Genomic DNA, 22,942 nt, shown 5'->3' with positions numbered 1-22,942 from the left:
AAAAAATTCTTAAAATCAATTGGGCCTTTCTTCTCTCAGGTATGGCTCAGGGGCCCATATTCCTTCTATTTTGTAGTTTCAGACTTTCAATATAAGATTTTTATGGTAATTATGCTCATTTGCATTAAAGTGGTAGAAGGGGAAAAGGCATAAAGGATCCTGCACTAGTTCTTAGCGGTACTGGACTGGAAGAACTGTAACTCAGTCACTGTAGCTTCCACTACAGTGGACAGAATCCAGTACGCAGACACACCTGAACTCCGTAAGAGGTTAGGAAATATATCTCATTGTGTGCAGAGGAGAAAGAAACCAAAACATGGTAAGTAGCCAGTCTCTACCACATGCCCTGTAACACCAACCAATCAAATAGCATATCATAATAGAATGTGAATAGTAACCCCCCTGGAAGATGCTAAAGCAGAGGCACTGCACGCAATAATCCAACAATGATACATTTTTCCAAATTTGATTTATTTGGTCTTGACTAAATTCAAGATATTAACACTCAAGTCCAGACTGTGCTGTCCAAACATAAAACAATGTTTATCTGAGCTCCTCTATAACTCAAGATATGAAGAATATCATTTCTACATATCTTGGAGTATCAATTTTGAAAGCAAAAAGAATATATGTTCATTTACATGCACAGAAACACATATTTGTCCTAAGAATGAGCAACAATATGTTGGCATTGAGCATTCAAAAATCCATATATAAGCCCAGCTTCAGGGGTGCAGGCAATTAGGGTATCTCTGTGTAACGCTGGAGCCATATGGGTTTGAAATTTGGGTCACCCTGAATACACTGGGTGCACCTGTAGATGTGCTGTGATCCTGTCCAGTTGCAAGGCTGGGGAAAGATCACAGCATGGCAAGAACCTGCTAAGGGTATCTGTCTTGCTGTCTCTTTTTCTATTTCTCTCTTGGAATAAAATATACTTTAAAAACTCAAATGTAAAACTGTGATGACGATAATCTTTAGAGATATATAGAATAACTTGCTGGGGCACATTCATTGCCTTGAAACTCTTTGCTATGGAGGATCTTGTTTTATCTTTACATAAGCATAGTCCCACTAGGTAATTTATCTAAAAAAGGAAAAAAAATCTCAGAGTTAAATTTTACTCTTTATCAACTAAGCAGAAATACAACTCCTAAGATCCTTAAAATGCCAGGGTCAAAAAATACTAGGATTTATAAAAGCCCCAGGTTGCCCAGTTAGAGTAGTAAAGTTACATAGCACATGTGGGCAGAACCCTTAACACTTCATTTCTATTATCTTTTTTAAATTTAGAAAAAAACTTTATCACTTAACATTTTTTTTTGTCAGTCTTTCATAAGACCTTCTGCTGAGATCCAAAATTGCATGCTTAAGTTGGTGAGAAAAATCCACCTATTTAATGAGATTATACAGTTTTCAAAAGAAAGTATGTTGTAGAAGACCCTCAAGGTCTTTATATAAATCCTGTAAATTTGGACCTCAGGAAGCCATTTTTTTAGTAGGAAGCAGATGAAATCATAAGATAAGGCAATTGTTCATACAAACATCTTTTTTTCCAGGATAGTCCTGTTTCACAATTGTTTTCCTGACATAATAATTGTGTCCTCTCTAATTTTTAAAGCTATCTCAGTTTGGACAATACGTTATATTGTAACCCTATCTATAGTTTTCAAGCAAGTTATTATATCAATCTATATGTTCTTTCCCCACAAAAACATAGGATACCTGCTGTATCCTATGTAAACTATGCAATGTCAGCACGTTTCCTGCTAAAAGTCACTCTTACTTGCTTTTCATGTTTGTTAGAGAATAGCAGAAATCTCTCTTCCAGTATTCTGAGAACTATGAAAATTGATGGGCTCTCATCAAAGATCTACTTAGTTTAAAGGTCACCCCAACAGCCACCCTTATCTTTAAAATGCTCAAAGTCACAAAGAAAACAATGCCATCTAGCACCATTGAATGTTTGTTCAATTAAACTCAAACAGGAGGCAGGAAGTACATGGTATCTATGATTAAGGACTAAACATGGACATCCTCTAATTCATCTCTGCCTCTTAGTGACATGGTATTTAAAATTTATTGCAATCATGAGCAGCGGCTATCTTATCTCTCCTCTAGATCCACCTATTCTTCTCTGTTCCTTTGTTCCAAGTGATGACCTGCTCCAACTATGCCAAGATAGTTTACATATCCTCTGCTTCCCTTTGGTTTTGGCCAATAGTGACTTTTGGTAAGAGATCAGAGAGGAGGCACATGAGGTAGGGTATTTATTCTATTTCTCTACAAAATCACCACAGGCTAGATCTGCCCCTTTATCAATGGTCAGTGCTTCTTATAGGTAGCTGACTGTATTTAGTTCTTTCAAGATACCAATACTTGTTTCTTCTGTTCATATACGTGGGCCTAGAGATGGTAATATCCCTGTTGCTACAAACTTATGATATCTTTATATTTGTACACAAGCACATAGTTTTTTTTTAATAAGTATTCATAAATATCTGCTACGCAGAGGAAGTCAGATGCCACATGGCCAACCAAGGTTTAAGTTCCAACCTCAATGACTTGAAAGACATGGCAGATATGTGCGTGCCCAAGTACTGATGGGACAGAAAACTGGAAGAAAAAAGACTTCGTCATGACCAGACTCTGCTACACACACTCTATTTTATCTGTAAGCATTAAAATACACACACACACACACACGCACTCTCACAAAAAATGTGGTAGTTTTCAATAATAATGTTGTTCTGTGTGGCTCACCCTTGCTACATGCTAGAGGTGCCTAGATTCTGGAGGGAGTAAGTATATGTAGAAAATGGACACCAAATGCCATGTGGTTTAAAGCAATGGTTGTGCATATTACAAACTAGCCCATGATCAGTGAAGAGGATACTCAAAAGAGACCTATGTGTAGGCTGCCCAGTCCATAACACACAGCCAAGGACCAGTAAGAGCAACAATGGCAATTATAATGAACTACTTCCTTTATTTTATGACATTAGGTAACCTGAAAATGTTTGTGGTTCCAATCAAGGCAGGGGGAAAACCTGCCTAGGCAGCAACTGATACTTTCCTTCTCACCAGTATCTTTCAGGTCTTTCCTTGGAAATCTTTCTTTTGTGTGAATTTTTATTAGTGACATTTGTTTTAAAGTGTCTGCCTAAAGCAAGAGTTGAAAGGAATACCTCAAGTACTACTTTATGTGTGGAAAAATTTAACATCTTTAAATTTATATTTACAATTCTGCTTAGGGTCAATACACATGAGATAAAAGAGAAATAATACAATTTATTTTATAATAGAGGTGACGCTACTTTCTCTGGGGTTTTGAGGACTATGTGACATGAAATAAGGAATTGTTATGCTTTCTATTGCTGTCATAATAACCACAAACTCAGATAACATACGTTTAAATAACATAAGTTTATTATCTTACAGAACAGTATTTGTACATAATTTTTTGACAAGAGTCATTAATAGGTTAAGTCAAGGGGTTAGTTAGCAGGGTAGTGTTCTTTCCTGGAGGCTCAGGAGAAAAACCCATTTCCTCTTTCAGCTTCCGGAAGCCGCCTGAGTTCTTTGGCATATGGCCCCGTTCTCCATCCTCAAAGCCAGCAACAGCTTGCTGAATCTTCATATCACTTCAGTATGACCTTCTCATTGTCAGTATCTTCAACTTCTAAGGGCCTTTATAATTACACTGAGTTCACTATACAATCCAGAATAATCTATTTTAATGACAGCTGAAAAAGAACTAATAGGATATACTTGGACACACATGCAAAAAAAAATCATGAGGAATTGATTCATGGGGTTATGGAGGCTAAGAAGTCCCACAGTCTGCTGTCTGGCTGTCTGCAAACCCAGGAAAGCCAGAGTTCCAGGACAGCAAGTCTTTGGAAAACCAGTGACATGGGTCTAGTCCAAACCCAAAGACCTGAGAATCAGAAGTGCTAACATCTTGTGAGGAGGGAGAGGGAGATGGATGTTTCAGCTGAATCAGAACAAATTCATCCTTCCTCCACATTTATGTTCTCCTTGGGGTCTCAATGAATTGGATGAGGCTCAGTATATAATGAGATTAATCTTTTTTACTCAGCATATTGATTCAAATGCTTCTACCTTCCAGAAACACCCCACAAACACTCCCAGAAATAATTTTACCAGTTCTCTGGACAGCCCTTATCCTGGTGAAGTTGGAATATATTATAAACCATCACATCAGTTGATTAACAATCATCATCTTCCTTGGTCATGTCTGCTTTCATTGTGTCTTCATCTGTTTTGTGCTGCTATAAAAGAGTACCCGAGGCTGGGGAATTTATAATGAACAAGTTTACTGGCTTACAGTTCTGGAGACTGAGAACTCCAGTATCAAGGTGATAGCTTCTGGGAAGGGCTTTCATGATACATCATCACACAGCATATGGTAAGAAAGAAAGAGAAGAAGGGGCCAGATATGTCCTTTCATAATAGCGCAAATCCCATGAGACAGACAGAGAGACAGAAAGCAAGAAATCACCCCCCAGGGGGATGGCCATGCCGCAATCCTTTTTCCTCAATTCTCCTCTCAGGATCTTGGGCATGCATGCACACACGCGCATTGTGAGTTTAAGCCATCAGGTCTGTGAATTGAACCGTGGTCGACTACATGGGAATTCAGTGACATAGCCATTATGTCAACTGCTGGTCCCCCTAATCACCTCTTAAAGGTGCCACTTTAATAATGTTATAATGGAAATTAGATTTCAATGTGAATTTTGAAGGTGACATATTCAAAACATAGCAGAACTACCATAACGAAATTTAAAATACTACAGACTAGGTGATTTAAACAACAGAAATTATTTTTCACAGTCCTGGAGGTTAGGAAGTCCTAGCTAAAGAGGGAGGTAATTAAAATCTTAGTGAGGATTCTCTTCCTGCCTTATAGATCAGGACTCTATCCTATGTCCTCATTTGGCCTAAATTACTTCTACAGAGGCTCCATCTCCAAATACAGCCACACTGAGGGTTAGGGCTTCAACATATTAATTAGGGGAAACAAAGAGTCAGTTGATAACTCTCTCAACTAATGATCCAAATAATTTCTTTTTCATTTTGCTGCTACAACCTCCAATACGCCTACCCAATCTTACCTACTAAACAGCTCACATGCCTGTCATATCAGGAGTGCCTTATGGGGTGCTTTTATAGTAATTATCCATTCCTGTATCTTACTTTTATTTGCCAAATATATAATGTCAGTCTACTCTCTCGCTGTTAACTCTTAAACTATATCGTTCTAGACATTCAGTTTCATAGGCTCTACAAACTCTATTTGCACAAATAAAACACATTAACTCAACCCTATTCCTTCCTCCAATAAAAATAATCTTTGTCCTAGACCAGTCACATAGCATAGTGGTTAAGTGCTATATCATAGAAAGTAGTATCCAATGACCAACTGCAGTGTGAACCCCAAACCCAGTAACTTAAAAACACCCCAGGCATCTGTTCATGCATACCCCAAATCCTGACAGGATGGAAAAATAGAGGAAAAGGGATTACAGCATGATCGTGCCCCATGGGGGGGAGAAGTAAAATTCTTTGTCTCTCACTTTTTCTCTCACATGCTTTCATAACCACTTCCAGGCAATTAATTTTTTTTTAATGTTCCATGTCCTGTATTCCTCATCTCAGGATATGGTACCATTTGTTAGGCATTGGAATATTAAAACAAAGTCATCTCATATTTCCATCTAATTCTCCATATTCAATGAAACATAAAATCTTGGCAAATTTATCTTCTAATATCCATTAAATTCAATTATTTCCATCTCCAATGCCCTGTAACCCCACCTTGTTTAGCCTAGATTCAGCCTATTAACCAGTTTCCTTCCATTCCTTTCCACACAAAGAAGCCAAAGTAATCCCTCCTCTACTTACAACCTATTATTTTTCTTTATGTGGCATATCAGGTCTTCCTTGATCTAACCTCTACCTACCTCTCTGGCCTTCCCTGTCAGTCTAAATTTCTGTATAGTCTTCTCAGCTCTTCCATATTTTATTCTCTGTCTTAACATATACTGTTCCCTCCACCTGCAATATTCTCTCTCTCCCCCCTCCTATGAGCATGGCTAAAGTCCACCTACCTATCTAGAAAGCTAATGCTTAATCCCTTGTTCTTTAAAAGGGATTTACCCAACTCCTAAATGAAATTCTTTTGCTATCATTGCTTACCTGTCATAGAGAAAATTTTCTTCTCTCCTTTAAGATGCAGTATTTGGAGCATATTAAACTGACACATGTATTAGCAAGAGAAAAGTCAGACTTGCCAATATCCATAGAAAATTATGACTCATAGAGGACATCAAGAGTTTGGGGTTTATATACCATCTTAACAGGGGGAGGAAAGAGAAGGGCATTTATGGGACAAAAAAAATGAATTTTATAAAAGATAAATGGGCCCTTAGAACGAATAGGAGATATGATAGTTTTGTGACAACGTCTGTTCAGGTACATTATTGACACCTTATTTCCAGTAATAGGAGTCAATCTTCTCTAGTTCCCCTCCCACAGAGGCGGCTTATGAAAATTGAGTTCTTTTAAATTCCTTTGGGAGGCTCTGCTTTTAGGCAGATAAGAGACTTCAGGAACTCATATACTTCCTGCTCAAAATAATTTTTAGGTCACAATGGCATAATGAATTTCCCTTTAATTCAATGCAATGTGAATTAAGGTTGTAAGCAAAAGAACTCTAACCCCATATTCGTTTTGTTCAGTTGGTATGCCCAGCACCTTTAATTTGTTAAATGTAGAAATGAACTGGAGATGCCCTAGAGAACAAACAAGCTTGTATAGCCCAATCACTTGATCACTCAAGAACAGCTTGCACAATTATACTAAGCTGTCAGGTTAACAAACAGCTTCAAACGAACCTATCAATCTTCAGTGCTATTTATTTCCACTGCCTACGTATTCTGTAATGAATCTGGGTAGACATGCTCCATTTACACTACTGGAGAGAAGGAGTAAATAATAACAAGCCTTTAAAGGAGGCGGGGACACTTCTCATTGGAAGCAAACTCTGGATTCGCTCAGGAAGAATAAGAAAGTAAACCTCAGAGCTACTCTCTTGCTTGCCAGGCCGAAGGGGGAAAAGTCCGTGAGCCTTTCCCTCGCTCTCCCTCCATAAGCACAGGGACGCCGACCACGCCAGGGACAGAGCTCACCTGAGCCCGCTTCCCGACCGCCGCCGCTGTCCGCCCGTGACGTCACCGGAAGCGGCTGCCTGTGACGCTAAATAGCCCTCCCTCTCGCCCTGGGCGCCGGAAGCAAAACGGAAGTGGACGTGCACCCACTTCCGGGCTCAGACGCCATTTCTAGCGGTTGCGGGTTCTCACGGGTTGTAGTCTTCGGGACAATGAGCTATGACTACCATCAGAACTGGGGCCGCGATGCGGGGCCCCGCAGCTCCAGTGGCGGCTATGGAGGAGGTCATGGAGGGGGTCACGGGGGAAGCCGGGGCTCTGGAGGTGGCGGCGGCGGAGGTGGTGGTGGTGGCGGCCGGGGCCGGCATCCCGGGCACCTGAAAGGCCGCGAAATCGGCCTGTGGTACGCGAAGAAACAGGGGCAGAAGAACAAGGAAGCGGAGAGGCAGGAGGTAATCTGAGGTTTGATAGTGGAGCAGATGAAGCAGGACAGGTTTTCTTTGCCTTCCCTCCGCCCTTTCCTTTTGTTTCTTAACTGCACGTGCTTCGAAAAGCCTAAGTGAGGTCTGAGTCTATTATGCTAAAGCTTTCTGTAGCGGATCTTAATCCACATTACGTTACCCAAGCGCATCTGACACGAAGCAGTCAGCATATTTATGCAGGCTGTTTGTGTACATTGTTTAACGGACGAAAGAACTGTGGATAAAACAGGTGTTAAGTGTTGCTTCCAACCTTATTGAACTTGTGTTATGGTCATTCTCTGGCCATACTTAACGTTAGAATAATTATCGTCACTTTCATGTAAGTTCTTTGGCCTGGTGAAGTTGAAAAGAGGTTTTTGTGGAGCAACAACATTCAAGCGGCTCGCTCTGGAAAATATACTCCTTAACTTTTATTATTAGGGTTTTTACTGATTTCTTTAAAAGCGCTTTTCATTTTAGAGTGTAAATTTCCATTTAGGCCAGTATAATTTTAAACCATTCTGTTTGTTTATTTATTTATCTTTTAACTATGTCACTTTTATCAAAGTGTTTTTTTGAACCTTAATCCATTTATCTTCACAACTACCACATTCTTCTCTCTAAAAGAAAAAAGCCTATTCTGACAGCCCCAAATTTGTTTCATTGAGCAGTCTCATTTTTGAAAATCGGGTGAGCACATCTAAGTCATCTTGGAAATGGAAGATGATTATGAAGAGGCATACACAGAAACTTTTATCAGTTTTTATTTACCCTTCCTTTTTAAACAGTGGGTTTTGATATGTTGCTACAATGATCTGAAGAAGTATATTTAAGAAGCTTACAGTCTAGTTGTGAAAATAAGAGCTAAAGAGATGAAAAGTTAAATTGGGGAAAATTATTGTTTTTCCACATGTAGGGCGCTATCAGTTGTGTAGTGAATATTATGAAACTATTCCTTTTAACCCATATTTCCACTAAGATAAATGGCATTACCATTTATTCACGTGCCAAGGCCTAATTAGATTCAACTTTTAATTTTTCCCTTTCAACAAAACTGCTTTTTAAAAAAATATGTTTCAGACCCAACCATTTATCTCTATAGCAGTTAACCGTACATACAACCACTATTTTGTTTTCTGCTTGTAGCCTCCTAACTAGTCTTCTGGCTTCTACTCCTGCCTCTCACTAAGTCTGTCCTTTATAATAGAGCCACCCTTGTGGTCTTTAAAAGGAAAAATTAGATCATTTCATTCTCTAGCTTACAGCTTGTGATTGGAAGCCTTGCCACGTCTTTCTCAAGTCTAATGCATTTCAGCAGTATGTTAATATGTTTTCTGGGAGTCTTGGTAATCTGGCTTCAGTATATCAAGTTACCCTAAATGTAATTATCTTTCTGAGCCCGTGTCTGCTATCTGATATAATTAAATTCTTTATAAACATATTTTATTTTTGCTCTTTATTACAGTGTCATATCATTCTTTTGGGTTTTGTTTGTTTGTCTTTAGATTTTTGCTATAGGGCGCGTGCACTCACCAGAGAGAAAGTGAGAATCACCCCTCGTGGGAATGGCCACACTGCAGTCCCTTCTCCATTCTCCTCTTGAGATCTTGGGTACACACACACCCACACACATGTGTCTAGGGTGAGTTTCAAGCCACTGGATCTGGGACTCTACATGTGTCTAGGGTGAGTTTCAAGCCGCTGGATCTGGGACTCAATCCGTGATTGACTACATGGGAGTCCAGCAACATAACCATTATGCCATCTGCTGGTTCTGCATCATACCATTCTTAATATGTACCTCTCCATCTTTAGATAGTGTTTTTCAATTAGTTCATGGGCTTCTTCCATTAGGCTGATTTCATTGCTTCCCAGCCAGAATTTCCATAGCTTTTATTTTTAGAGTAATCCTTGTGTAATGGTGCATTCTTGTTTATTCAACAAATATTGAGAATATAATAGGTTTGAGACAGTATTTTAGGTACTGTGTAATGGTACATTCTTATTGATTCAACAAATATTTATTGAGAACATAATAGGTTTGAGACAGTATTTTAGGTACTGTGTTAATAGGACAGATGCTGCACCTACCTTACAGAGACTGGTATGTTAAAAGCTATAGACAATTAGAATAATGTTGAAATATTACAATAGGGAGACTATGGGCTGTTGCCTAATTCAAAGAATTTTAGAAGACTCCAGGGGCTCTAACCCTACCTAAAACTTGAAAGATAGCAAAGTAGGTGCATCTGTGTTGGGGTTTTAGGGTTTGGAAAGGATTTTCAGGCAAAAACTGCAGCATGTGCCACAATGCAAGGTCAGGTAGAACATGTTCCAGAAACTGAAAAGTCAGAAATGATGAAATGGAATGTTTTTCAGCTGTTTTGCTGTGAAGAGGAGAAAGAAAAATAGAACAGTAGCTGATAGTCTAGGGGAATTAAAGACAGGGATTTACTTGTGAAGATTTTTTAAAAAGTTTTTGCTGTAGGCCATGTGTGCTCTCAGGAAAGAGGCAGTGAGAGGGAAAGTGAAAAATCACTCTTATCTTCTGGCGGATGGACAGGCTGCAGTCCATTTTCCTCCATTTTCCTTCTGGGATTTCAGGCATACACACGTCTGGCATGATTTTCAGGCCTCCAGGTTTTGGACTCGAACTGTGGTCAGCCATGTGGAAACCCAGTGCCTTAGCCATCATGGCACCTACTGGCCCTTTTGAAGTTTTTACAGGTGAAAAGATTTGACTGTATTCATTTACTAACGGGAAGGAGCTAATGGAATGAAAAAGTGTATCAGAGTATTGGGGATTGATTTAGGGCCCTTGTCCCCACCATGAATACCAGAATCCAGTAAAATCCATAGATGGTCAAGTCCCTTATATATAATGCAGTATTTGTATATAATCTACACTATAAATAACCCCTCGCTTACTTATAAGTAATCTTTGCTGCAGTAATGAACAGTTTTCTCTTCCTAATGAGAAATCAAGTGTTTCGTTTTTCTACTCGCATCACTTGACCATCTGAGTTCAGTTGATAGTTCTGCTTCACATTGATCATTATGAAACCTGTTTGGAATGTTGCTGGGTTTGTTGCTAGAGAGGGAATACCCCTGAAGGACTCTTACACATTTCACTGACCAGTAATTCACAGGACCATGCTTAACTTAGGGGTGGGAAAATGCCATTCTACTGTATAGTTAGAAAGCAACCTAGAATATCAGACAACCACCTAAGGACTGCTAGAGAGGTTGGTGATTTAGGAAAGGAAGGTAATATCAATAAACAGAAGTAGAGTTGTGGAGGTGAAGGAGATTTGGACTATAAAGTTCATCCTTAAACAGGAAATGAACAAAAGAGGAAAGGGTAAAGTTCTTACATAGGTGGTTTTAAATTTGATGGTGACAAGTTGAGGACTTTTCCTTTTTAGGCCTTTTGTTTTGTTCAGTACTGTTCGAAAAATGTTGAGGTCAAATAGGTGGTATTGGTGTGTCACAGAGAATGGAGAAAGTTGAAAATAGTTGCAGATAATTTGAAACCTGATAAAGATAGATGTAGACAATTTGCTAAAAATGATTGAGGGCCTCCTTAATAAAGACTTATAACTGGAAGCAGGATATTTGATGAAGTCCAAAAGAAAAGGGAAATGAACAAAATCAAACAGTTGTTTCTTTGGTATCTATGGGAGATTTTGGTATCCCCCACTGTGGATACCAGAATCCAGTAAAATCTATAGAAGGTCAAGTCAAGTCCCTTATATAAAATGTAGTATTTGTATATAATCTACACTTTAAATCACCTTTAGCTTACTTACAAGTAACCTTAGCATTAATTATAAGTGAAAATAAAAATATGTAGATAAACTTGAGCATTATCTTTCAAAGTGCTGTCCCTCCTTCCATCTTACAACAATTGGTGTGGCCTGACTGCATCCATGGATAGAGAGGACTGACTATACTGTGGTAAAATACTACTCCATGGATAGGAGGGCTGACTATACTATGGTAAAATAAACTAGTCATGAAATATAAACTATGTGCTTGAGATCCTCGAGGCAGGAAATAAGGTGATATTTTTCTAAAATAAGAAAATTGCTTTATCTCTGTGACTTCAGTTTCTTGCTCTTTGAAGAACACACTATCATCACATCACAACTCTAAAAACAAAATCTCACTAGTAGTCCAGTCCATATTCCATCTGCCTAGTAATTATTACAGTTGAGAATTTGACCATTGATGTCAGTTGCCTGTAACTCAAAACTTAGCATTCTCTTTGAGCTCTGCCACCACCAAATGTATATAAAAACACATATTATCCCGTAGCAGCCTCCTAACGCTTGCTTATATGCTGTCCTTTCAGCACCCACTCTTGAATTTGGAGCAGTTATCTTTGACTCTCTCTCCTTGCCTCCCTCCCACCCCCCATTAAATAATCATTAAGTCGAAAGGTTTCTTCTCTGATTTTTTTTTTTAAGAGATTTTTTTAGCATGGACTCCCCAGAGAGATGGTGAGAAATCACACCCTGTCCAGGGGCAATGGCCATGCCGTAATCCCTTCTCCATTCTTTCAGGATTTTGGCCATGCAAATATATGTGCTTAGTGTGACTGTTCAAGCCACCAGGTTTGGGACTCAAACACTTGTCAACTACGTGGGAGTCCAATACTTTAAACACTGTTTATCTGCTGCCTGCCCCCCCTTCTCTGATTTTTAACAATATTAGGTCATCCAAAAAGTCATGACACATTTTTGCATAGAAAAATGCAAAAATGACTTTTCTGACAACTCATTATTTTGTCTTCATTGACACTTAGGCCTTCCTTATTTTTTTGCCAGAGGGCATATGCACTTGACAGAGAGAGGGGGGTAGAAAACTCCTCCCACTGGGGTGTAATTACACTGCAATCTCTTCTTTATTTCTCCAGCCTGTTGAAATTTTGGCAGTGACACGCACATGTGCCTGGCATGTTTTTCTAGCCACAGGGGCCAGGAGAAACCACTTGGTTGGCTCTTGAATCATGAGGACATGAGTCTGGCTCCCTCTCTTTTTTACTTCTTTAGCCGAACAGACTTTTTCCTCCCCCCCTTTTAAAGAGATTTTTGCTATAGGGCACATGCCCACTGGAGAGACAGAAAGCAAGAAATCACACACACACATAAACATGGAGGATGGCCATGGCACAACCCCCCTCTCCTCCATTCTTCTCTTGGGATTTTGGTCATCCACACACATGTTCCTGGTGTGTTTTAAGTCTCCAGTTCCAGGACTCAACCATGGTTGACTATATGGGAGTTCAGTGATGTAACCATTACCCATCTGCCAGTTCCACAGACTCTCATTTTTACCACTCGTCATGCATTTCCACTTGCCTGTAGGTTCATATACAAATCATGAACTCCAGGTCTTCCAGAACATGTGATTTGTAGGCCCATAGATTTTAGAAGAATCATTTTTAAACTTGCTATATCTAAAAAAAAACAAGTCCCAAAGAATTGGATTTGTCATTCATTCTGTTTTTTAAACCTTGCTTGTGATTTCATTTCCTAGATGCATAGTTAAGGTTTCTATAATTTTCATAGCTCAACAATTCTTTTTCAAATCTGGTATTTTTAATTCTCATTTTCTGAGGTAGCTGTTGCATTGGCCACATTAGATCACCAATTTCCATGAGTACTGAAAAATTTATTTCCTCACTCAGAGGTCAGCCTTCTTACTTCCCAATTTCTTTTTTCCTTATTTTATTTCATAGAATATGTGGGGATAGGGGGGAGAGAAAAAGCATCCCCTCCAGGGCCTGATCACACCACATTTTTCTTTTCCTCCAATTCACCATGTCATCAGGATCCTGGGCACATTCAACCTATGTGTTCTTCAAGCTTCTTTAACCAGGATTCAAACTCTGGTTGGCCACATGAGATCTTGGCTTCCTCTGTACAGTGTTTAGCCTCACTACTAAACCTTTATTCATCTTTTTAATATAAAAGTTTTCAAATGCTCATTGCAACCAAAATATTATTTCCAGGTGTCAACAACTTTTTTTAATGGAATATAGAAGTTTTAATGGCTGAAAGTTTAAGATAGGGAAGAATTCATAAATATTAATATGTGAGAATTGGAGGTAGCAGAACCAAAGTTATAGGAAGAAACATAAATATGCTTTCATTGCCAGTCATGTTAGAGTGAATTTTATATTGATAGATTCATGATAAGAAAAGATCTAGAAGGATGTATATAAAACATGGTGACATTAATTAGGTCTAAGAAGTGGGATTGGGCTAGATGACAAGTATAGGTAACTTACATTTTCCATGTGTTGTTGAACATATATTTCTTTGCTTTTATTTGTTATTTTTGTTAGTATCAGATAAATTTGCATGTTTTCTTTTGTTTATAAAGATGCTTTTTCCTTTGTACAAAATAGAGAGCTGTGGTACACATGGATGAACGACGAGAAGAACAAATTGTGCAGCTACTGAATTCTGTCCAAGCTAAGAATGATAAAGATTCAGAAGAACAGATATCTTGGTTTGCTCCTGAGGATCATGGGTAAAACAAAAAATTTTCTTTTAAAGAATAGGCAGAGAATAACACTTCGCTTATAGCATTGGCTAAAAAAATAATAAAAATAACATCTTTACTTATTTACATCATCAATAAGTAAAATTTAGTCCTTAAGTAATTCTTTTACTTAAATTAAGTAGATATGGGAGGGGGATTTAGATGGTACATTCCCACATTAATGCTAAATCATAGCAATGTATCAGCTATATCTTAGAATGTATTTGTGTATTAAAAATGTTAAGTTGCTATTTATTGTTCTTCCCACCCATCATTTCTGTTTCTGAAATTCCTCTTTGGGCGGTCTCATGGAAGTTAAATTACTGCTGTATAGTAAGATTGCAGGAACAGGGTCCAGCAGGTGGCAAGGTGGTTAAGGTGCTGGACCCCCACATGGCTGACCACAGTTCATGTCCTGGACCTGGCAGCTTGCTTTGTCACTTTCCCTCTCTCTCTTTCTCTCTCACTCTGTCCCTTTCTGGTCAAATTAAAATAAATAAATTAAATATAGTTAAATAATTCTTTTTTTTAAAAGATTGCAGGAACTATATCGGAGTAAAAAGTAGTAGAAATATGTAAGTAAGACTGTGTAATGTAGCATCATATTTATAGCTGGGAAAGGGTAGCAGGAGAAAATGAAGTTGTGGAGTTAATTAAATAAGGTCAAGAAAAACAGAAAAAGTAAAGGACTGTCAGTAATTTCAATGGAGGAATGACTATTTGTGTGGATTTTTTTTTAAACTGCCACAAAGAATAACTTATCTGACAATATCTATTTATTTTAAAGGGCGAGAAAATGAATTCATTCTAACAATCTAAGTATATTTTATGCTTATTTTACTAAGAGTAAAGCTTTTGGTTTTGGAGATTTGAAATATTAAAGCAGTGTATTTTTTGTTATGGGACTGTGGGGCTGAGTGGCTGAATATCTGACTTTCTCTTTCTTTATCTCTCTCTTTTGGTCAAAATAGATATGGTGCCGAAGTTTCTGCTGAGAACAGATCAAGCTCAGAGAAGAAGCTTGACAGCCAGGAAAAGAAATTGATAAACCCAGAAAAAAGATCATTTAGAATCAGGGACAAGTCATTTATTGACCGAGATTCTGAGTATCTCTTGCAAGAAAATGAACCAGATGTAACCTTAGACCAACAATTATTGGAAAATCTACAAAAGAAAAAAACTGACCCTCGGTATATTGAAATGCAGGTAATGGAAAGTAAGATGTGTAAAACATTTTTACTTGTCATTCTTTTCTCACACTTGATAAAATGTTTATGGTTAGGGATAACTGCATAGTATAGATCTGTGAGATTCCTCAACAAGACTTCCTCTAGGAATTTTTTTTCCTTTTTAAATAGTAGATAAAAGCAGTAGGAATGAAATGACACAGCCTACAGTATCCTGCCTTATCCACAGAAGCGTATGTGTTTGTATTTGCTAGTGCAGATGAAAAACATCACTCTAAAACATTATGGGCCAGTTTAGTGAGTGTTTAAAAAGTTGAGACAGTTAGAATTAGAAAGGCTCTTCCAGATCATATCTTTTTCCTTTTGCAAATGGTAGAATTAAATCTTTCAACAGTTACGTGATATTTTTATGTTTATTTTTTTAATTTAAATTTTTTTTAGATCTTTGCTATAAGGTGTGTGCGCTTGCTGAAGAGAGACGGAGAAACGGGAGGGAGTGAGAAATTTCCCCCCAGCAAGGATGGTTTTATCACAGTCCATTCTTCTCCTTTCTCCTCTTGGGATTTTGAATACTCACACATTTGCATTATGGTTTTCAAGATGCCACATCTTAACCATTATGCCACCTGCTGGCCTCTGTATATGTATTTTACCAAGGGAATTCTGATAGCCATATCTTTATTATGTTGATACATTTAATCTTTTATTATTTCTGTATTTATTTTTTAAATTTTGCTAGTGATAGAGAAAAGGAAAGTGGGAAGACATGCCCAGGGGAGATGGCCATGCCACAGTCTTTTCTCCACTTGGGGTTTTGGGCATGCACACACATGCATCTGGCATGTTTTTCCAGCCTTCTAGTCCAGGACTCAACCACACTGTCAGCCATTGGGGGATCCAGCCACCATGCTACCAGCTGGCCCCCTTATAACCAATTTTGAGAAAGGCATGTCACAACTCCTTTAGGAAGGAAATGATCTATTATGGTCAATGATGGAGGTTGGATTTCCTTATTTAAACTGGTAAACAAAGGTTGTCCATGGGCTAAATTGTATAGCTGTTTATGCCTGTTGAATAAAAATGATTCGAAGGTAGGGAGATTTCAAGATGAATTAATTTAGGATCTTGTGGTTGAGAGAACTGTTTTTATGGCCTCAGAAACAGTGAAAAGTTTTGCTTTGTATGGTAGACAGAAATCAAGTATTAATGAAGATGAGTGATCTAGTTCAGAGAAGGAAGAAATGTATAAAACATACAATCAGTTGGTAACCTATTCCCAGACACTTGTGAATTCTTCACACATACTACATCTTTTTTTTCTTTTTTTGGAGAGGTTTTTGCTATAGGGCATGTGTGCTCGCCAGAAAGACAGAGACAAAGAGAAAGTGAGAAATTGCCCCCCAGAGAGGATGGCCACGCCACAGTCCCTTCTCCTCCATTCTCCTCTTGGGATCTTGGGCACACACGCACACGCGCCTGACATGCGTATAAGTCACCAGGTCCGGGACTCGGACCGTGGTCGGCTACATGGGACTTCAGCGACATAGCCATTACGCTAACTGCTGGTCCTGCACATACCACATCTTTTAAATATCCTAACAATCTTGTATAACCACCTTGCCACCTATGGGCCCCAACCCAATCTTTTAATTCTTTTGGTAGTGTACAATATTTTTTCTTTGCCACTTATGTAGTAAATACTCATTTTCCCCATATCAAATGCCTTTTATTATGCTCTTTTCTGCAGAGTAGAAAAACATTCCCTGTTCTCAAAAGGGATGTAATTGCGTTATCTCACTTGTACATAAAAAATAAGAAATAAGAGGTTTAGTGTCCTTGGAATGATTATGGGCTTTGACGCTCTCCAGCAGCATTCAGATATAAAAAGCAAATATAAATTAATGCTAGTTTGAAATACAGCACGATGTCTTGTATTTGTGTGTTAAATGTATTGAATTTGTCCCAGCCATGGGATCTGAGTGGTAGGGCTCTGCTACATGATACTGGAGCCATGTAGAAAGGCCGAGGATTAGGATTTTAGTTCAACTTGAACCAGCTGGGTACAAGCATGCTCATTATCCTTGCAGACTAGGAGACTGGGGGAAGGATCACCCTGTCGAGGTCCCTGTGTCTGTCTGTCTGATGAATGAAATAAATTCAAGTTGTGTCATATTTAATTAAATGGGATTCTAATATTTTTAGATGTCATTAATAAATGAGTTTACGTTAAATATTTTTTTCTTAGTAAAGGAGATTTGTTAAAACTGGTTTATTTTTATGCTACTGAAGTTTTTTTAATCTTCATTTTACATGATAGAACTAGGTGAATTTAAACTCTAATATTGCTACTTAGTGTTTTTAATGTGTGCCGGTATTGGTTTACATAAAAAGTTACAAAATTAGAAAGAAATTGTCACATAAATTTAAAGAGAAATTAATTACTACCTTTTTAGCATTCCAGTTGTAATTCAACAAATTGTAAATTTACTGAGTATCTTAGTTAGGTGTGTCAGAAACTAACTTCCTTTTCTTTTTTTTCTTTTTTTTTTTTTTTAATTTAAGATTTTTGCCATGTGTGTACTCACAGGAGAGAGACAGAGAAAGTGAGAAATCTTCTCCCTCTCCCCCTAGGGGACAATGACCATGCTGTAATCCCTTCATTCTCCTCTCAGGATTTTGGGCATGCATGTGTCCTGTGTATTTTTCAAGCTCTGGAGACCAGGGACTCAAACCAGAGTCACCCATGTGGGATCCAGTGCCTTAGCTACCATGCCATCTGCTGACCCTGTTACTTGCTTTTTACATAAAAGTTTTTCATTCACAGGCCAGCAGGTGGCATGGTGGTCAAGGCACCTGACTTCCACATTGCTTACCACTGTTCAAATCTCCAGACCTGCCAGCTTGATTTATTTTTTTTTCCTCTCTCTCTGTCTATCTCTGGTGAGCACATGTGCCCTGTAGCAAATTTAAAATAATAGTAAATAAAATGGATCATTTTAAAAAGGAGATTTTGATTCAGATCATGTGGCAACCCCATGAAATTAAACCTTTGAGGCACTCACTCCAAGGTTGACAAAGATTATAGTTCTAAAATGGCAATACTAGATTTTGACTCCAGATATTGTGTAGGTTTTGTCTTACACTAAAAGAGACATGCCCTAAAATAAAATACTCTTTGAAACTCATCCAGTGCCCACTGCACTAGTAAATAGTATACTGATGGCTGGGGAAAGAATGTGATTTAGAAATCAAAATTTAAGATGAATGTACAATATAGCAATAGGAAAAACAGTAATTTAGGGATTGTTAAGTGTTAGATAATAGATCAGATTCCATTTTACTGGCATCAACTTTTTTTTTTACTGAGAGATTTTTGCTTTTAGGAGGTGTGCATGAGACAGAGACAGAGAGAAAGAAAGTGAGAAATCACACCCCCCCCCCAGGGGGGATGGCCATGCCACAATCCCTTATGATCTGTGTTCCTTCGGGAACTTGGGCCCACATGCACACGCACTCAGCGTGAGTTTAAGCTGCCAGGTCCAGGACTCAAACCACAGTTGACTGGTTGACTATGTGGGAGTCCAGCGACATAACCATTTCGACATCGGCTAGTCCCAGTAAATCTTTTTTTATAAAGAATTCTTTTTTTAATCTTGATAATTCACAAGCTGCAAAATAATACTTTGGGTTCTAACACATACCTATGATGTATTTTGATTACGATGATTGTAATTTGATTATATTTCCTTTGTGGAAATTAAAAACATTATTTTTTCATTTCAGCATTTCAGGGAAAAGCTACCTTCATATGGAATGCAAAAGGTAAGATGCTTTATTTTATTTGCAGACAATTATACCATTTTTTAAAAAGTTTTCTATTAAGAAGACATAGAAAATGATTATGCTTCTCCTGAAAGGTATTATTAGAAGTTAATTTTATTCTTTTAAATTTTGTTGGACAAAGGAGAAAAATATGTCATGAAGTAATTTTTCTGAAATATTCTTATATTTATATCCATAATTGAATCTTTGGAATTTAAAAACAGAATTTTCACATGTGAGTTACTTTGGATAAATGCCCTGTCCTTAATTCAAGACCAAACATTTCAGTTAAAATTGAGGTCCTATTAAAAAAATATAGTGCTTTAATTGATATTATACATCATTATACAGTTACCCAATATAAAATAATATGGTACCCCATTCTTTGTCTTCCCAATCTAATTTTTTTTTTGCTTTTCATAGCAGTTAATTACCACTTGACATCTGTGTTTCTTCCCCTCCTAGGCCAAATTAAGTTTGAGGAGATAGGGTCTGTTTTGTTCACTGATAGCTTGACTCAGAACAGTGCATAATATTCTGTAGATATCCAGATTGAACCATGTTGTCCATTGCAATATTTACCAGCTATAATTTCAGTTTTCAAACTTGGAAATCATTCTTATATAAACATTGTGTTAGAATAGACAGGAAATTTTTAAGAGGTAGGTTTTCAAGTTAAACTATTCTATAGATGTAAATAGCCCATTTTTTAAAGTAATAAAATGGTTAGTTATTGAAGTAATTGTGAATATTAGTATTGAAAATAATGGTATATATCTAAAGTTTTTGAGAAAGATGATCTTCCCCAAATATAAGGTTTTCTAATTAAAGTTTACTCATTTGATTTAGGTATTTAAAAAGTAGTTATTTTAATTATTCGAAGGGAAATATTCTTAGCTACAGTATAGTTCTCCTGATTCCTAAAACAGTATACAAAATTTATCCTGCACACAAAGTAATATTTATGAATAGGATATAAATCTGTAATGTCGTCAGTAGTTGTTTAAGGTAGAAGTTGACTCTGTACTCAATGGCCTCAGATATCAACAGTAATTTGATGTTAATTCTTTTTTTTTTTTTTTTTTTTTGAGAGATTTTTGCTATAGGGTGCGTGCGCTCACCAGACAGAGAGAGACAGAGAGACAGAAAGCGAGAAATCACCCCCCGGGGGGATGGCCACGCCACAATCCCTTCTCCTCCATTGTCCTCTCAGGATCTTGGACACACATGCACATGCACCTGGCATGAGTTTCAAGTCACCGGTACGGGACTCGAACCACGGTCGACTACATGGGAGTCCAGCAACATAGCCATTATGCTAACTGCTGGTCCCATGTTAATTCTTATACATGGAACTTAAGAGCTATATCTTCCTGTTCTTGTCAGTACATTTTTCTATAAAAGTGCTATGGCTCTGTTCTTTATAATTTGGTGCTACTTGTCTCTTGAAAATTGGTAGACACAGATACTCATTCTGCCACAATGCATCTAACACAGCTTAAAAGCATTAGTATGTTATAAGCAGTTACCTTCAGTTTGGTAGAATTTTGATAGGTATCTTTTAGACTTAGCTAACATGATGTTCTTCACTTATTTTCACTTTGAAATAGGAATTGGTAAATTTAATTGATAACCATCAGGTAACAGTGATAAGTGGTGAAACTGGTTGTGGAAAAACCACCCAAGTTACTCAGTTTATTTTGGATAACTACATTGAAAGAGGAAAAGGATCTGAATGCAGAATAGTTTGTACTCAACCAAGAAGAATTAGTGCCATTTCAGTAAGTAATCTCTTTTTAATATTGCCTCTTTTATCTTCCATCCTCTTTTAAGTAATCTTGCTAGAACTTACTCATTTTGATAGTTTAGAGTGAATCTTATCTAGGCTGAGAATTTGTTACTATAAAAGGTATGTGATTGACAAACACTTGGTAGTAAAGGCCAAAAGATTGAGTGACCTCTGTCTCACATATAATAGATATTTATGAAGGCCAAAAGATTGACCTTTGTCTTATATGTAATAGAGGTTTATGAATTCCAAATAAATGATATGTCCGGGCAAATTTTGGTGTAAGTCCAAAAGAATGAAAAATCGATAGGCTGTTTACAGAATTAATTATAATTTTCCAATTACCTTTATAATTAGACTTTTTTTAATTTATTTTTTATTTTTTGCTAGAGTGTATATACCATTTGCCAGAGAGAAGCAGAGAGATAGAGGGAGAGGAAACAAGCACTCCCTAGTGGGTTTGGTCATGCGCAGTCCTTTCTCTTCCATTCTTTTATCATGTTGAGATTTTGGGCATGCAAAATCTCATGGCTGGTGTGTTTTTCAATTGCCATGTGGTCAGCCATATCTGGTGGTGTTTTTGTAACATAAGTATAGCAAATGGTGACATGGGAAGCCTTGCTCTTTATTTTTTTTTTAGCTGCATTCCATAGTCAGTGACTTTTGAATGCAGTTACTCAGTGAAAGGAAAATTATTATGAAGTAAAGCATTGTTTAAGGTTTGTCATGTTTGCTTAGGTGAACTAGGCTACCTAATTTTTTTTTTTTAATACCACAGAGTGTGTCCATACTCAACATTAAGAGTCAGAGAGAAAACCCTCTAATGGGACCTGGTCACACCACAGTACCCCTTCTTCTTCCATTTCTCCAGCTTATCAGGATCCTGAGCATGCACACGGTGTCATGTATTTTTTAAGCTTCCATGCTGAGATTTGAGCTGCTGTTGCCCATGTGAGATTTGGCTCCATTGGCATAGCATTAACTGCTGTGCAAAGGAGCCAGCCCTAGACTATCTAATCTTGATAGTTCTAAAATTTCAGAAAGGCAATCCCATGTGCCCATTATAAGTGCATGTTGGTAATATATAAATATTGGGTTCTTTTTGGAATTTTTGGCATTTACTTAAATGACCTAGCTAAATATTAGTTACATTTTATTAAGAATTACTTACTTAATTTTTAATTTATTATTATTTTTAAATTTTGCTATAGGGAACACACACTCACCAGAAAGAGATAGATTGAGCAAGCTTCCAGGTCCAGGACTTGAACCACATTTGCCCATTTGGGAGTCCAGCGCCTTAACTACCATGCCACCTGCTGGCCCTGAGTTACATATTTTTAAAAGATGTTTAAGGTTTTTTATAACAATGTGTGTAGCGAATTTATTTACATGTTACATAATTATGTGTAAATCTAAATTATGATTTATGTTTCTTTTGGGTTTTCTGATTTTGCTGTTGATCACCTCTGTAAATCACTTAATAAAGAATCTGTGGTTCATAACTATGTTACCAATTGTTATGGCACTCTTTGGGGGTAAATGCAGTGTACATTTTAAGCTATGCTTCTAAAATAGTGTAAAACTATTTGAGACTAGTCTTCACCATTTTTGGGGGACTATATTTCTAGAAATAGTGTAAGAACACAGAATAGTGAAAAATAATATACTTTTATCATAATTATATGGCTAGTCTTAAATATTATTTTAAGTCTAAATGTAATTTTCACTAATGTTTGGCAGTTACCATATTTATTGACAGTAGGAAGAAATGGTAACCAAATTATTTTTTGCTTATTTTTCCATGATCTGTTGAAATTTTGAATGGGCTAGGTTAATGTCTAAGTCAGCAAAAATTAGATATATTGATTAGGAAATTTTGCTTCTGAAGTATCATTTTTTTTTTTTTTTTTTTTTTGAGAGGTTTTTGCTATA

At 37.4% G+C, this 22,942-nt stretch overlaps 1 protein-coding gene across 1 annotated transcript in view; it reads left to right on the top strand.

The window, feature by feature from the left end:
- The first annotated feature begins 7,330 nt into the window (after nucleotides 1-7,330).
- Nucleotides 7,331-22,942, top strand: part of DHX36 (DEAH-box helicase 36) — a 48,908-nt gene continuing 33,296 nt past the window's right edge. Inside the window, exons 1-5 of the mRNA XM_006149761.3 lie at nucleotides 7,331-7,648; nucleotides 14,073-14,197; nucleotides 15,181-15,415; nucleotides 19,180-19,218; nucleotides 20,829-20,999. Of these exons, the coding sequence (XP_006149823.1) occupies nucleotides 7,409-7,648; nucleotides 14,073-14,197; nucleotides 15,181-15,415; nucleotides 19,180-19,218; nucleotides 20,829-20,999 (810 nt within the window). The 5' untranslated portion in view covers nucleotides 7,331-7,408. The remainder of the gene's footprint in view (nucleotides 7,649-14,072; nucleotides 14,198-15,180; nucleotides 15,416-19,179; nucleotides 19,219-20,828; nucleotides 21,000-22,942) is intronic.

Source organism: Tupaia chinensis, unplaced genomic scaffold (genome assembly GCF_000334495.1).
Source record: "Tupaia chinensis unplaced genomic scaffold, TupChi_1.0 Scaffold000272_1, whole genome shotgun sequence".
Lineage (NCBI taxonomy): Eukaryota > Metazoa > Chordata > Mammalia > Scandentia > Tupaiidae > Tupaia > Tupaia belangeri.
Note: the sequence above shows the minus strand (reverse complement) of the source record. Positions and strands in the feature narration are given on the sequence as shown.